Genomic DNA, 12,001 nt, shown 5'->3' on the forward strand with positions numbered 1-12,001 from the left:
TTATTTACTCGGCTGTGCCAGGTCCTACTTGCATCACATCAGATGTTTAGTTGCGCCATGTGAACTCTTAGTTGCAGCATGTAGGATCTAGTTCCCTGACCAGGGATGGAACCCAGACCCTCTGCACTGAGAGCACAGAGTCAGCCACTGGACCACCAGGGCAGTCCCAAACCATCACCTTCTTTTAAAACAGCAGCAACTCTCTATTCTCCGGAAGTCAGTGATACTGTTTACCTCTTTGTGCTGATGAGAAAATAATGTATTGACAGTAATTTGGATCCCATTAGGAGATGAGACTTGTCTCCTTGGACCTAAGTGAACCTGTCTCTCTCATGGACATCCAACAACCAGAGGATGCCCTGCCCAGATGGTATCTCCTCTTCTGGGCCTTTTAAGTCAGGGTAGGTTGTGGAAGAAGAGACACCAGCATCCAGATGGAGTATCACAGGGCTGAAAAACCCTTGTCCTCCAACTGCCACAGCTCCAGACAGAGCTGGCTTTGCCCATCACACACTCACACTCCCCTGTCTGTCTTGTGCTCCTTCTTCTCCAGACCGCCTGCCCACATGAATGGGAAGCTTCAAAGGCACACTTTCATTTCTGTAGTTATGGTAATAAATGACTGAATAACAGATTTAGCGCAGTTCAAGTCGCTGACTCATGAAGGCAGCTAGAATGCGAATGCTTATTTAAATTATTAAATTTGTCACAAGTAAAACATTTTAATATGCATTTATTTGACCACCTCAGGTCTTAGTTGTGGCACACCAATCTTCATTGTGTCTCAGGGGCTGCTCTAGTTGTGGCACAGGTTTAGTTGCCCCATGGCATGTGGGATTCTTAGTTCCCCAACCAGGGATTGAACCCGAGCATGCATGCTCAGTCACTTCAGTCGTGTCTGACTCTTTTGCTACCCCGTGGACTGTAGCCTGGCAGGCTCCTTTGTCCTTGAGGTTCTTCAGGCAAGAATACTGGACTGGGTAGCCATACCTGCCTCCAGAAGATCTTCCTGGCCCAGGGATCAAACCCAGGTCTCCTGAATTGCAGGCAGATCCTATACCACTTGAGCTGCCAGGGAAGCCGGGGATTGAACCCGAGTCCCCCGCGTTGGAAAACAGATTCTTAACCACTGGACCACTGGCGATGTCCCCACAAGTAAAACTGAACCCCATGCTGTGATGTGGAAAAGGGGTGCCTGTGGAGGCCACATTTCCACTCCCCTCCCTGCTCCTGACAGTACGTCATCAGTTCAGTTCAGTCACTCAGTCGTGTCCGACTCTTTGCGACCCCACGAATCACAGCACGCCAGGCTTCCCTGTCCATCACCATCTCCCGGAGTTCACTCAGACTCACGTCCATCGAGTCTGTGATGCCATCCAGCCATCTCATCCTCTGTCGTCCCCTTCTCCTCCTGCCCCCAATCCCTCCCAGCATCAGAGTCTTTTCCAATGAGTCAGCTCTTTGCATGAGGTGGCCAAAGTACTGGAGCTTCAGCTTTAGCATCATTCCTTCCAAAGAAATCCCAGGGCTGATCTCCTTCAGAATGGACTGGTTGGATCTCCTTGCAGTCCAAGGGACTCTCAAGAGTCTTCTCCAACACCACAGTTCAAAAGCATCAATTCTTCGGCACTCAGCCTTCTTCACAGTCCAACTCTCACATCCATACATGACCACAGGAAAAACCATAGCCTTGACTAGACGGACCTTAGTCGGCAAAGTAATGTCTCTGCTTTTGAATGTGCTATCTAGGTTGGTCATAACTTTTCTTCCCAGGAGTAAGCATCTTTTAATTTCATGGCTGCAGTCACCATCTGCAGTGATTTTGGAGCCCAAAAAAATAGTCTGACACTGTTTCTACTGTTTTCCCATCTATTTCCCATGAAGTGATGGGACCAGATGCCATGATCTTCGTTTTCTGAATGTTGAGCTTTAAGCCAACGTTTTCACTCTCCTCTTTCACTTTCATCAAGAGGCTTTTTAGTTCCTCTTCACTTTCTGCCATAAGGATGGTGTCATCTGCATATCTGAGGTGATTGATATTTCTCCCAGCAATCTTGATTCCAGCTTGTGTTTCTTCCAGTCCAGTGTTTCTCATGATGTATTCTGCATATAACTTAAATAAGCAGGGTGACAGTATACAGCCTTGACATACTCCTTTTCCTATTTGAAACCAGTCTGTTGTACCATGTCCAGTTCTAACTATTGCTTCCTGACCTGCATACAGACTTCTCAAGAGGCAGGTCAGGTGGTCTGGTATTCCCATCTCTTTCAGAATTTTCCAGTTTATTGTGATCCACACAAAGGCTTTGGCATAGTCAGTAAAGCAGAAATAGATGTTTTTCTGGAACTCTCTTGCTTTTTCCATGATCCAGCAGATGTTGGCAATTTGATCTCTGGTTCCTCTGCCTTTTCTAAAACCAGCTTGAACATCAGGAAGTTCACGGTTCATGTATTGCTGAAGCCTGGCTTGGAGAATTTTGAGCATTACTTTACTAGCATGTGAGATGAGTGTAATTGTGTGGTAGTTTGAGCATTCTTTGGCATTGCCTTTCTTTGGGATTGGAATGAAAACTGACCTTTTCCAGTCCTGTGGCCACTGCTGAGTTTTCCAAATTTGCTGGCATATTGAGTGCACCACTTTCACAGCATCATCTTTCATGATTTGAAATAGCTCGACTGGAATTCCATCACCTCCACTAGCTTTGTTCGTAGTGATGCTTTCTAAGGCCCACTTGACTTCACGTTCCAGGATGTCTGGCTCTAGATGAGTGATCACATCATCGTGATTATCTGGGTCGTGAAGATCTTTTTTGTACAGTTCTTCCATGTATTCTTGCCACCTCTTCTTAATATCTTCTGCTTCTGTTAGGTCCATACCATTTCTGTCCTTTATCGAGCCCATCTTTGCATGAAATGTTCCCTTGGTATCCCTAATTTTCTTGAAGAGATCTCTAGTCTTTCCCATTCTATTGTTTTCCTCTATTTCTTTGCATTGATCACTGAAGAAGGCTTTCTTATCTCTTCTTGGCTATTCTTTAGAACTCTGCATTCAGATGCTTATATCTTTCCTTTTCTCCTTTGCTTTTCGCTTCTCTTCTTTTCACAGCTATTTGTAAGGCCTCCCCAGACAGCCATTTTGCTTTTTTGCATTTCTTTTCCATGGGGATGGTCTTGATCCCTGTCTCCTGTACAATGTCACGAACCTCATTCCATAGTTCATCAGGAACTCTATCAGATCTAGTCCCTTAAATCTATTTTCACTTCCACTGTATAATCGTAAGGGATTTGATTTAGGTCATACCTGAATGGACAGAACGTGGTCCACTGGAGAAGGGAATGGCAAACCACGTCAGTATTCTTGCCTTGAGAACCCCATGAACAGTATGAAAAGGCAAAATGATAGGATACTGAAAGGGGAACTCCCCAGGTCAGTAGGTGCCCAATATGCTACTGGAGATTGGTGGAGAAGTAACTCCAGAAAGAGTGAAGGGATGGAGCCAAAGCAAAAACAATACCCAGCTGTGGATGTGACTGGTGATAGAAGCAAGGTCCAATGCTGTAAAGAGCAATATTGCATAGGAACCTGGAATGTTAGGTCCATGAATCAAGGCAAATTGGAAGTGGTCAGACAAGAGACGGCAAGAATGAACGTCAACATTCTAGGAATCAGTGAACTAAAATGGACTGGAATGGGTGAATTTAACTCAGATGACCATTATATCTACTACTGCGGGCAGGAATCCCTTAGAAGAAATGGAGTAGCCATCATGGTCAACAGAAGAGTCTGAAATGCAGTACTTGGATGCAATCTCAAAAACGACAGAATGATCTCTGTTCGTCTCCAAGGCAAACCATTCAGTATCATAGTTATCCAAGTCTGTGCCCCAACCAGTAATGCTGAAGAAGCTGAAGTTGAACAGTTCTATGAAGACCTACAAGACCTTTTAGAACACCCAAAAAAGATGTCCTTTTCATTATAGGTGACTGGAATGCAGAAGTAGGAAATCAAGAAACACCTGGAGTAACAGGCAAATATGGCCTTGGAATGAGGAATGAAGCAGGGCAAAGACTAAGAGAGTTTTGCCAAGAAAATGCACTGGTCATAGCAAACACCCTCTTCCAAAAACACAAGAGAAGACTCTATATATGGACATCACCAGACAGTCGACACCGAAATCAGATTGATTATATTCTTTGCAGCCAAAGATGGAGAAGCTCTATACAGTCAACAAAAACAAGACCAGGAGCTGACTGGCTCAGATCATGAACTCCTTATTGCCAAATTAAGATTTAAATTGAAGAAAGTAGGGAAAACTGCTAGACCATTCAGGTATGACCTAAATCAAATCCCGTATGATTATATATGATTATCCCTTATGATTATATTATGGAAGTGAGAAATAGATATAAGGGCCTAGATCTGATAGAGTGCGTGATGAACTATGGAATGAGGTTCGTGACATTGTACAGGAGACAGTATGTCATAGAAGCACATATTTATTTCTGGGCACCTCATTTGTACAATCAGTGCTAGACAAAACCGTTCTGCAATTTTAGTATATCATGCTTTCTTTGCACAAGAGAGGTGCAAAATTAAGTCAGAAGCTCATGGAAACAAAGGCTCTTCAGCCCCAAAGGCCTCGAGCTTCCCTGGTGCCACACCCACGCTCGACAGCCTGACGCTGGGGCCCGCTGGTTTAGCAAGTGCTGACAACCGGCCTCTTGGGTGCCACGCTCCAAGCAAAGGCTTGGGATCCAGCAGTGACCCAACCTGCAGTCTGTGCGTGGAGGCAGGAGATAGTTGGCTAGTTGTGGGCTGGCGGTGAAGGGCGGGAGGAGTGACCGTGCCCAGCCTGGGGCCAGGGCAGAAGTGAACTTGAGCCAAGAAGTAAAGACATGCAGACCTCAGCTCACAGGGAACGGTGGGCTGAAGGGAGGACACGAGAGGAGCCTTTTGGGCAGAGAAACCCAAGACAGGCCCCCAGGGTGCAGAGGCCAAGGCCCTGGAGGCTCACTGAGCCACTGGGCGCGGAGACCACAGGGCTGGTTCCGGGACTTCATGAACCCACCCCACTCAGAGCTGTGGAAGGTTCTGTTAACATCACTCTGCTCCTCTGTGGAGACAGAATTGAGGAGGTGAGAGGGGACAGAGGGAGGGTTCTATAGCGATCCAGGTGAGGGTGATGTGGCTTAGGCATAAGATGGAGAAAAACCAGTGGATTCCAGAACTGTTTTCAAAGTAGGGTCACCAAGACACAGCAGTGGCTGCTCCAGGTGGCAGAGAAGATGGACAGCGAGGGGGCTTTGGACGCCCGGTCTGTTATTTACCCGCCTGGACCCACTAAGTTCTGGATAGAATGTAAATGATCCTTATTCATCAAAGGCAAACCCTTAAAATACAGGCTCTGCTTTTTCCATTAACCACATTCGCAGAGATTTAGGTCTGTCCTTTTAAATTATTTCTGGCTGTGCTGCATGTGGGCTCTTAGTTCCCCAACTAGGGATCAAACCTGCACCTCTTCCATTGGAAGCTCAGTGTCTTAACCAGTGGACTAGCAGGCAAGTCCCAGGTCTGTCCTTTTAAAGAGGAGAACAACACATCTCCCCTGGAATTGCCACATGCAAAGCCCACCGTAATCCTAGGAGTGGATGTTCCCAGTGAGATGATGGAACTGACGCCAGAGTGACAGACTCAGGTTTGCTGAGCAGAAGTAAACCTGGGCATCCTGACCGAAAGCTCCAGGAGTGGCCCTGCATTCAGGTCCCTTTGACGTCAAGGCCATTCAGCTTTGGGACTCTCTGCAGCCCTTCATGGCTCACACCCTGGACTTTCCTTGCTCGGAGCTGGTGCCCTGTGAGGTCAGCATACTCCACATCCTGACCATGCCGTCAGGATCTCAGGCACCATGGGGCTACACTTAGAACCAGTGTCTGGCCCGGCAGTCACGTACAAGAAGCTCGTGGCTGCAGAAGGGAGACAATTCCCGGGGTGGCAGAAACCTTCCTTGCTCCCACAGGCAGGCTGCTCTCGGCTCCTCCGAGGGCAGCTCTGGTGGATGGAAACTCAATTCTGGCGTGGCCTGCGGCCAGACCTTAGGTAGAGTCCCAGGCCTCCGAGGAGATCCGATCCACCTTCCATAGAGAAGACTCTCATTTATTCAACCCGTTCCTTCTTACTGGATTTTGAGTTTGTTTCCTGACTCAGTTCCGACCGTAAACCGCAGTGCAACGACTGTCCATACAGCTCCATCTTCCTCACACGGAGGTTATTATTTCCCTCCAGTGGATTCCTAGAAATGGAATTGCTAAGTCAGAGGGAAGATAAATTCTAAGGCTCCGGGCAACATTTTCCCAGATTGCTTCCTGTAATAAGGCGCGATGAACACTCCCACCCAAAGCTGCGTGTTCTGTTTCCTCTTGTGTGTCTGCCTGTGTGTTCAGTTGCGTCCGACTCTTTGCGACCCTGTGGACTGTAGCCCGCCAGGCTCCTCTGTCTGTGGGATTCTCCAGGCAAGAACCCTGGAGTGGGTTGCCATTTCCTTCTCCAGGGGATCTTCCCAACCCAGAGTTTGAACCCAAGTCTCCTGCATTGGCAGGTGGGTTCTTTACCATTGGGCCACCGGGGAAGCCCCTCAGTTTCCTCTTAGTCACGGCTTTGTCTTGCCAGCTTCTCCTCTGATAGGCATGTCTTTCTAGGATGTGCCGGTGGGCATCCTCCTCCCAGGCTCTGTCTGGCGCATCCTCCGTCCTTCCCTGCACATCTTCATTTTCCTTTGAAGGAGCTTTCTCTTGTGAATAAAAACGCATGTCCTGGGGTTCTAAATACACCCCATTCTTAGCTCAAGAGTTGGGGTGTAAATTTTGCCACGGGACTTAAGAGATAACACACTGAGCTTGGTGTCACCCACTGCGCTGTCACCTCTAGAGCGGCCCCTCGAGCCACACTGCTGCCCCACCACACATCCAGCCACCGGAAGCCCCCCTGAGAGGTGGTATTTCCCCTGGGGGGTGCTTGCTGGCCCAGCAGACTAGGAAAAAAGCACCGTGAGGCTCTGTATTCACAGGAATAATTTATAGACAGATAATCCACATTTCATCCTTAGCATTTTCCAGTGTTGTGCAAAGCTGTCTTGAATTACTCTGGTAGCCTTTCCAGAAAGGCCGGCTGACTTCACCGCATTTCTCGAGTTACAGTCAGGCCAAGAGTCTGAGCCCTGAGTGAGCGGCTGATGATGGAGGCTGGAAGCTGAGGGGTGGGGAGTAGGGCAGGATCTAAGTCTGGACTCCAGACTCCTCCTTGTGGCTCCGTGGGATCGTTCTCAGGAAATCAGAAGGAAAGAGATGGGTCTGGTTGGGGGGTGGCTCTCAAGTCTGTGAAGTCCTGGGGGACTTCCCTCTGAAATGCCCTTTCATCTCCCTCCTACTCCTGGCCTGGCAGCTCCAGACATCACTTCCTCAGCACCTGGTTTTCCTGGAAGGAGGCAGCCAGTGCTTCACCTGCTCAAGGACGTCTTTCAGGAGTGAGTCTGGCCTCAATAGGTCGCAGTTGGGTAGCCCATGGCGAGGCCAGGGTTTGGAATCAGGGAACCTTGTGTATCCGGAGCCCAGCCTCACACTGCCCTCCACCCCACAAAGCCACAGGGCGGGGGGTAGGGGGACAGGCAGCAGGCAATGTCCTTTTCCTGCCTGTCACCCCGCGACCCTCCTGCCACCAGGCCCTGTGTCTCCCACAGGTCACCTGCATGTCAGCATGGCAGCCACAAACCTGGAGAACCAGTTACACAGTGCACAGAAGAACCTCTTGTTCCTTCAGCGGGAGCACGCAAGCACGCTCAAGGGGCTGCACGCGGAGATCAGGCGGCTGCAGCAACATTGCACAGGTATGGGGGTGGGGGCACCCAGCAACCTTCAGGGACTGGGGCAGGGCAGGGGGGCCAGTCCCAGGCCTGCCCTCCAGGGCTGCAGAGCAAAGCAGAACCTGTCATCAAGACAATTTCACACTGGTTGCCTCCAGAGCTGCGCCAGGGGAGTGAGAATGGGGTTTCACTTCCCTCCTCTGGGTGGTTAACCCTGTCATCACTGGAGTCCCTCTGAATGCCTTACCTCATCCTCTTTGCCGAGGCCACATGCACCAAGCATAAAGCTGGAAAGCCAGTTCTCAGCTTACTGAGGACTTGGAAGGATCCAAGTGCAATGGTTAGAGTTTATTAATACATCTTGGAACCAATGATCAAAGTGTAATACACAGAGCAAGCTGCTTGGTAATTGTGGATGTTGGGGTACATATTAGGGGAAACAAGGGTCCCCTCTGAACCCTAGTAAGGACAGTGGCCACTAATGGTTTCTGTTGTCACTTTTGCCTCTAATGCTGGCAATCCCTGCCCTGTCTGGGCAGGACCCTTGGGCTGATCGTGGGAATCAGTTCTGCATTTTCAGAGCAGATGAAGGTTTTGAAAGTACAGTAATCATTCACAAGATTGTATATGATCTCCTTTTTAGATTTAACATATGAGCTGACAGTCAAGAGTTCGGATCAAACAGGTAAGAACTCCCTTCCCCAAATTTGATGCCACTGTTGTTTCCTATTGTGGCCGATGTTGGTGCCACCTGTTTTCACTAATGACACATGCAGAAGAAAACACATTTGCTGTGAAGAGTTGCACGTGTGATCAGAGCTCTCCTAGAGGAGGGGGAGGGCAGTCTGGACTCCCTAGGTGTGAGGAGAGGCTGTCAGTGAGGCAGGAGGTGTGCGTGCTCTTATTTTTTTTTTTTTTGATTGACACATGTATTTAGAATGGGCTTCCCTGGTGGCTCAGACCATAAAGAATCCACCTGCCATGCAAGAGACCCAAGTTCAGTCCCTGGGTTGGGAAGATCCCCTGGAGAAGGGAATGGCTATCCACACCAGTATTCTTATCTGGAGAATTCCATGGACAGAGGAGCCTGGCGGACTACAGTCCATGGAGTTGCAAAGAGTCAGACACAACTGGAGCGACCAACACTTCATTTAGAACGCCCATTCTCTGTGGGCTTCCCTGGTAGCTCAGTCAGTAAAGAATCTGCCTGCAGTGCAGGAGACCTGGGTTCAATCCCTGGGTCAGGAAGATCCCCTGGCAAAGGAAATGGCAACCCACTCCAGTATCCTTGCCTGGAGAATTCCATGGACAGAAGAGCCTGGCAGACCGCAGTCCATGGGGTCACAAAGAGTTGGGCATGACTGAGCGACTTTCACTTCACTTCTCTGCTTTTCTGGGTTCTCTGGGGTTTTTTTTACAGTGAGTATGCATTCCCTCTGTAACCAAGAACGAGATGTGATATAAACCAGAAAGAAGAGATGGAGCAGGGTTCCATCTGTGTCCAGCGAGTTAGCACAGGACCTGGCACAGCATGTGTGCTCTCTACAGACTGGTTGAATGAGAGGTCACATTACTGGGTGGCCTCCAGAACAGCCTTGAACGCCTCTCTCTAGACTCTCGTCCCAGCAATGCTCCCCCAAAGCCAGAATCCTCAGGGACCCACAAAGCCACCAGCCTGCTGGCAGCTGGGGCAGAGGGGACAGAAGCCAGGGCCGCTATGGCCTGTCCCAAATAGCTGCACCAGAGAACAGGATGACGATTTTAAAAGTGCAGAAACCACACTGGAGTCAAGATGGCTTTTTCTAAACAGGCCTTCCCCCAGGGGTCACAGTTCATGCTCTGAGAGATGCCAAGAGGGGACCCGAGGCAGGGGGAAGGTGGCAGCCTGGCATTGGGTCTTCCCCGAAACCTGAGAGCTTCTGTGCCTTAGACATGGAGAACGTCTACATCTGTCTTTTCAAAACGTGCTTTGAATGGAGCAGACAGATGGTTCTGCTACCAGTGTAATCCTATGCCTTTGGAAAGGTTTAAGGCGTCCCAGGTGGCTCAGCAATAAAGAATCCTCCTGCTAATGCAGGAGACATGGGTAGGATCCCTAGGTCAGCAAGGTCCCCTGGAGGAGGAAATGGCAACCCACTCCAGTATTCTTGCCTGGGAAATCCCATGGACAGAGGAAGCGGGCGGGCTACAGTCCACAGGGTTGCAAAAAGAGTTGGATAGGACAAAGTGATTAAACCATAACCAACCAATACTCTGAAGCTACCCATTTTAACATCAGCATTTTTTAAATTTGGAGACATCCTTTCATACACTAAGCCACTGAACTGAACTGGACGGGGCCTCAAAGACCTCCTGATCACCTACCCTTTCCTGGGAGGAGAGGACACTGAAGGGGCATGAGGGGTGGGGTCCCGCCTTCCTAGTGGCCTGTGGGTACCACACCCATCTTGGGCAGGCGTACCCCTCCCCCATGGGGAGGCGAGGCCGGCCTAGACCCCTGATCCTTGCAGGAAAGGTCTCCCTGCCCCTTCCCCCCTCCCCGCCCCGCCCCCAGTATCTAGCCGCCCTGCCCTTGGGTTCTCACTCTGACCCCTCGGCTTGTCTATCCAGGGGACGGAGCTTCCAGAAGCAGTGAACTCAAGAAAAGATGTGAAGACCTGGAGGCGCAGCTGAAACTGAAGGAGGACGAGAACACGGAGTTGCTGAAGGAGCTGGAGCAGAAGAACGCGATGATCACCGTGCTGGAGAACACCATCAAGGAACGCGAGCGCAAGTACCTGGAGGAGCTGAAGGTCAAGAGCCACAAGCTGGGCGTGCTGACCAGCGAGCTGGAGCAGCGCGCCGGCACCATCGCCTACCTGACCTCGCAGCTGCATGCCACCAAGAGGAAGCTCCTGAGCTCGGCCGGCACCTCGGACGGCAGCCCGGCCGGCAGCCCCGCGCTGACCAGCTACAAGCCGGCGCCGCCCAAGGACAGGCTGCCCGAGACGCCCCGGCGCCGCATGAAGAAGAGCCTCTCGGCCCCGCTGCACCCGGAGTTCGAGGAGGTCTACAGATTCGGGGCCGAGAGCCGGAAACTGCTGCTGCGGGAGCCGGTGGACGCCATGCCGGACCCCACCCCATTCCTGCTGGCCAGGGAGTCGGCCGAGGTCCACCTGATCAAGGAGCGGCCCCTCGTCATCCCCCCCATAGCCTCGGACCGCAGCGCCGGCGAGCAGCCCAGCCCGGCGCGCGAGAAGCCGCACAAGGCGCACGTGGGCGTGGCGCACCGCATCCACCACGTGGCCCCGGCGCAGGCCCCGCCCGAGGTGGAGACGCTGGCGGTGGACCAGGTGAACGCAGGCAAGGTGGTCAGGAAGCACTCAGGGACGGACAGAACTGTGTGAGCGCCCCGCCCCACCCCCCGGCGACCCTCCACCCCGCTGTCGAGGCACTGTGATCACCACTAGGAAAACACTCCATCCGCACCTCCTCTTTTGCTTTGTCTTTTTTTTAATTCCCATGCATGCCAAATTTTTTTCACACTGTCAACAGATTATTCTCCTCCTGCTCCTCCTCTGGCCCTCTGACTTGACACCGAAACAGGATCTTGCCTCTGCCGCAGAATCCATATTTACTAATCGCTGAGGCCAAACACCTGCGTGCCCACTCGCTTGCTTCCAGCCCCGCTCCGCGGAACCTCCGCGCACGCGCACAGCACGGGCCACAGGCCGCGTTCCTGCTCGACGTTAACGAAATTATCCGATAGTCACACGCCTAATTCTAAAGTCGGAGCAACGCATATCGGCCTTGACCTCACGCCTCCGGTTTCTGGGGTGGCCTTTCCGGAAAAGCCCTGCGCCCTCCTGGAGAACCCCCTGACACACCCACCCCGGGGGCGGCACAGATAAACCGAGCAGATGTATGTTATGTCACAGGAACTAAATAAGATGACATTACTCCTCATATCACCACGACCTGAATGTGTGTTCATATTTTTTGTTGTTTTATCCAAAATGTTCAAGATCCCAACAAACTTTATTTTCTAAACCTGCCTTCCTTCTGTTTTGTGTCTTTTATTAAACCACCCCAGGGTGGGCCTGGAGGGGAGAGACGGTGGGAGGGGGAGAAATACCACACCCCCACCCGTAACTGCTGCCCAGACA

The 12,001-nt window shown here is 50.9% G+C and overlaps 1 protein-coding gene across 3 annotated transcripts in view; it reads left to right on the top strand.

The window, feature by feature from the left end:
- Window positions 1-11,890, top strand: part of CCDC92 (coiled-coil domain containing 92) — a 39,585-nt gene extending 27,695 nt beyond the window's left edge. For all 3 annotated transcript variants that reach the window (XM_040250600.1, XM_040250602.1, XM_040250601.1), the window contains exons 2-4: window positions 7,734-7,880; window positions 8,500-8,541; window positions 10,467-11,890. In XM_040250600.1, the coding sequence (XP_040106534.1) occupies window positions 7,751-7,880; window positions 8,500-8,541; window positions 10,467-11,242 (948 nt within the window). In that variant the 5' untranslated portion in view covers window positions 7,734-7,750 and the 3' untranslated portion in view covers window positions 11,243-11,890. The remainder of the gene's footprint in view (window positions 1-7,733; window positions 7,881-8,499; window positions 8,542-10,466) is intronic.
- The last annotated feature ends 111 nt before the right edge of the window (window positions 11,891-12,001 follow it).

Source organism: Oryx dammah, unplaced genomic scaffold (genome assembly GCF_014754425.2).
Source record: "Oryx dammah isolate SB20612 unplaced genomic scaffold, SCBI_Odam_1.1 HiC_scaffold_12, whole genome shotgun sequence".
NCBI classification, from domain to species: domain Eukaryota; kingdom Metazoa; phylum Chordata; class Mammalia; order Artiodactyla; family Bovidae; genus Oryx; species Oryx dammah.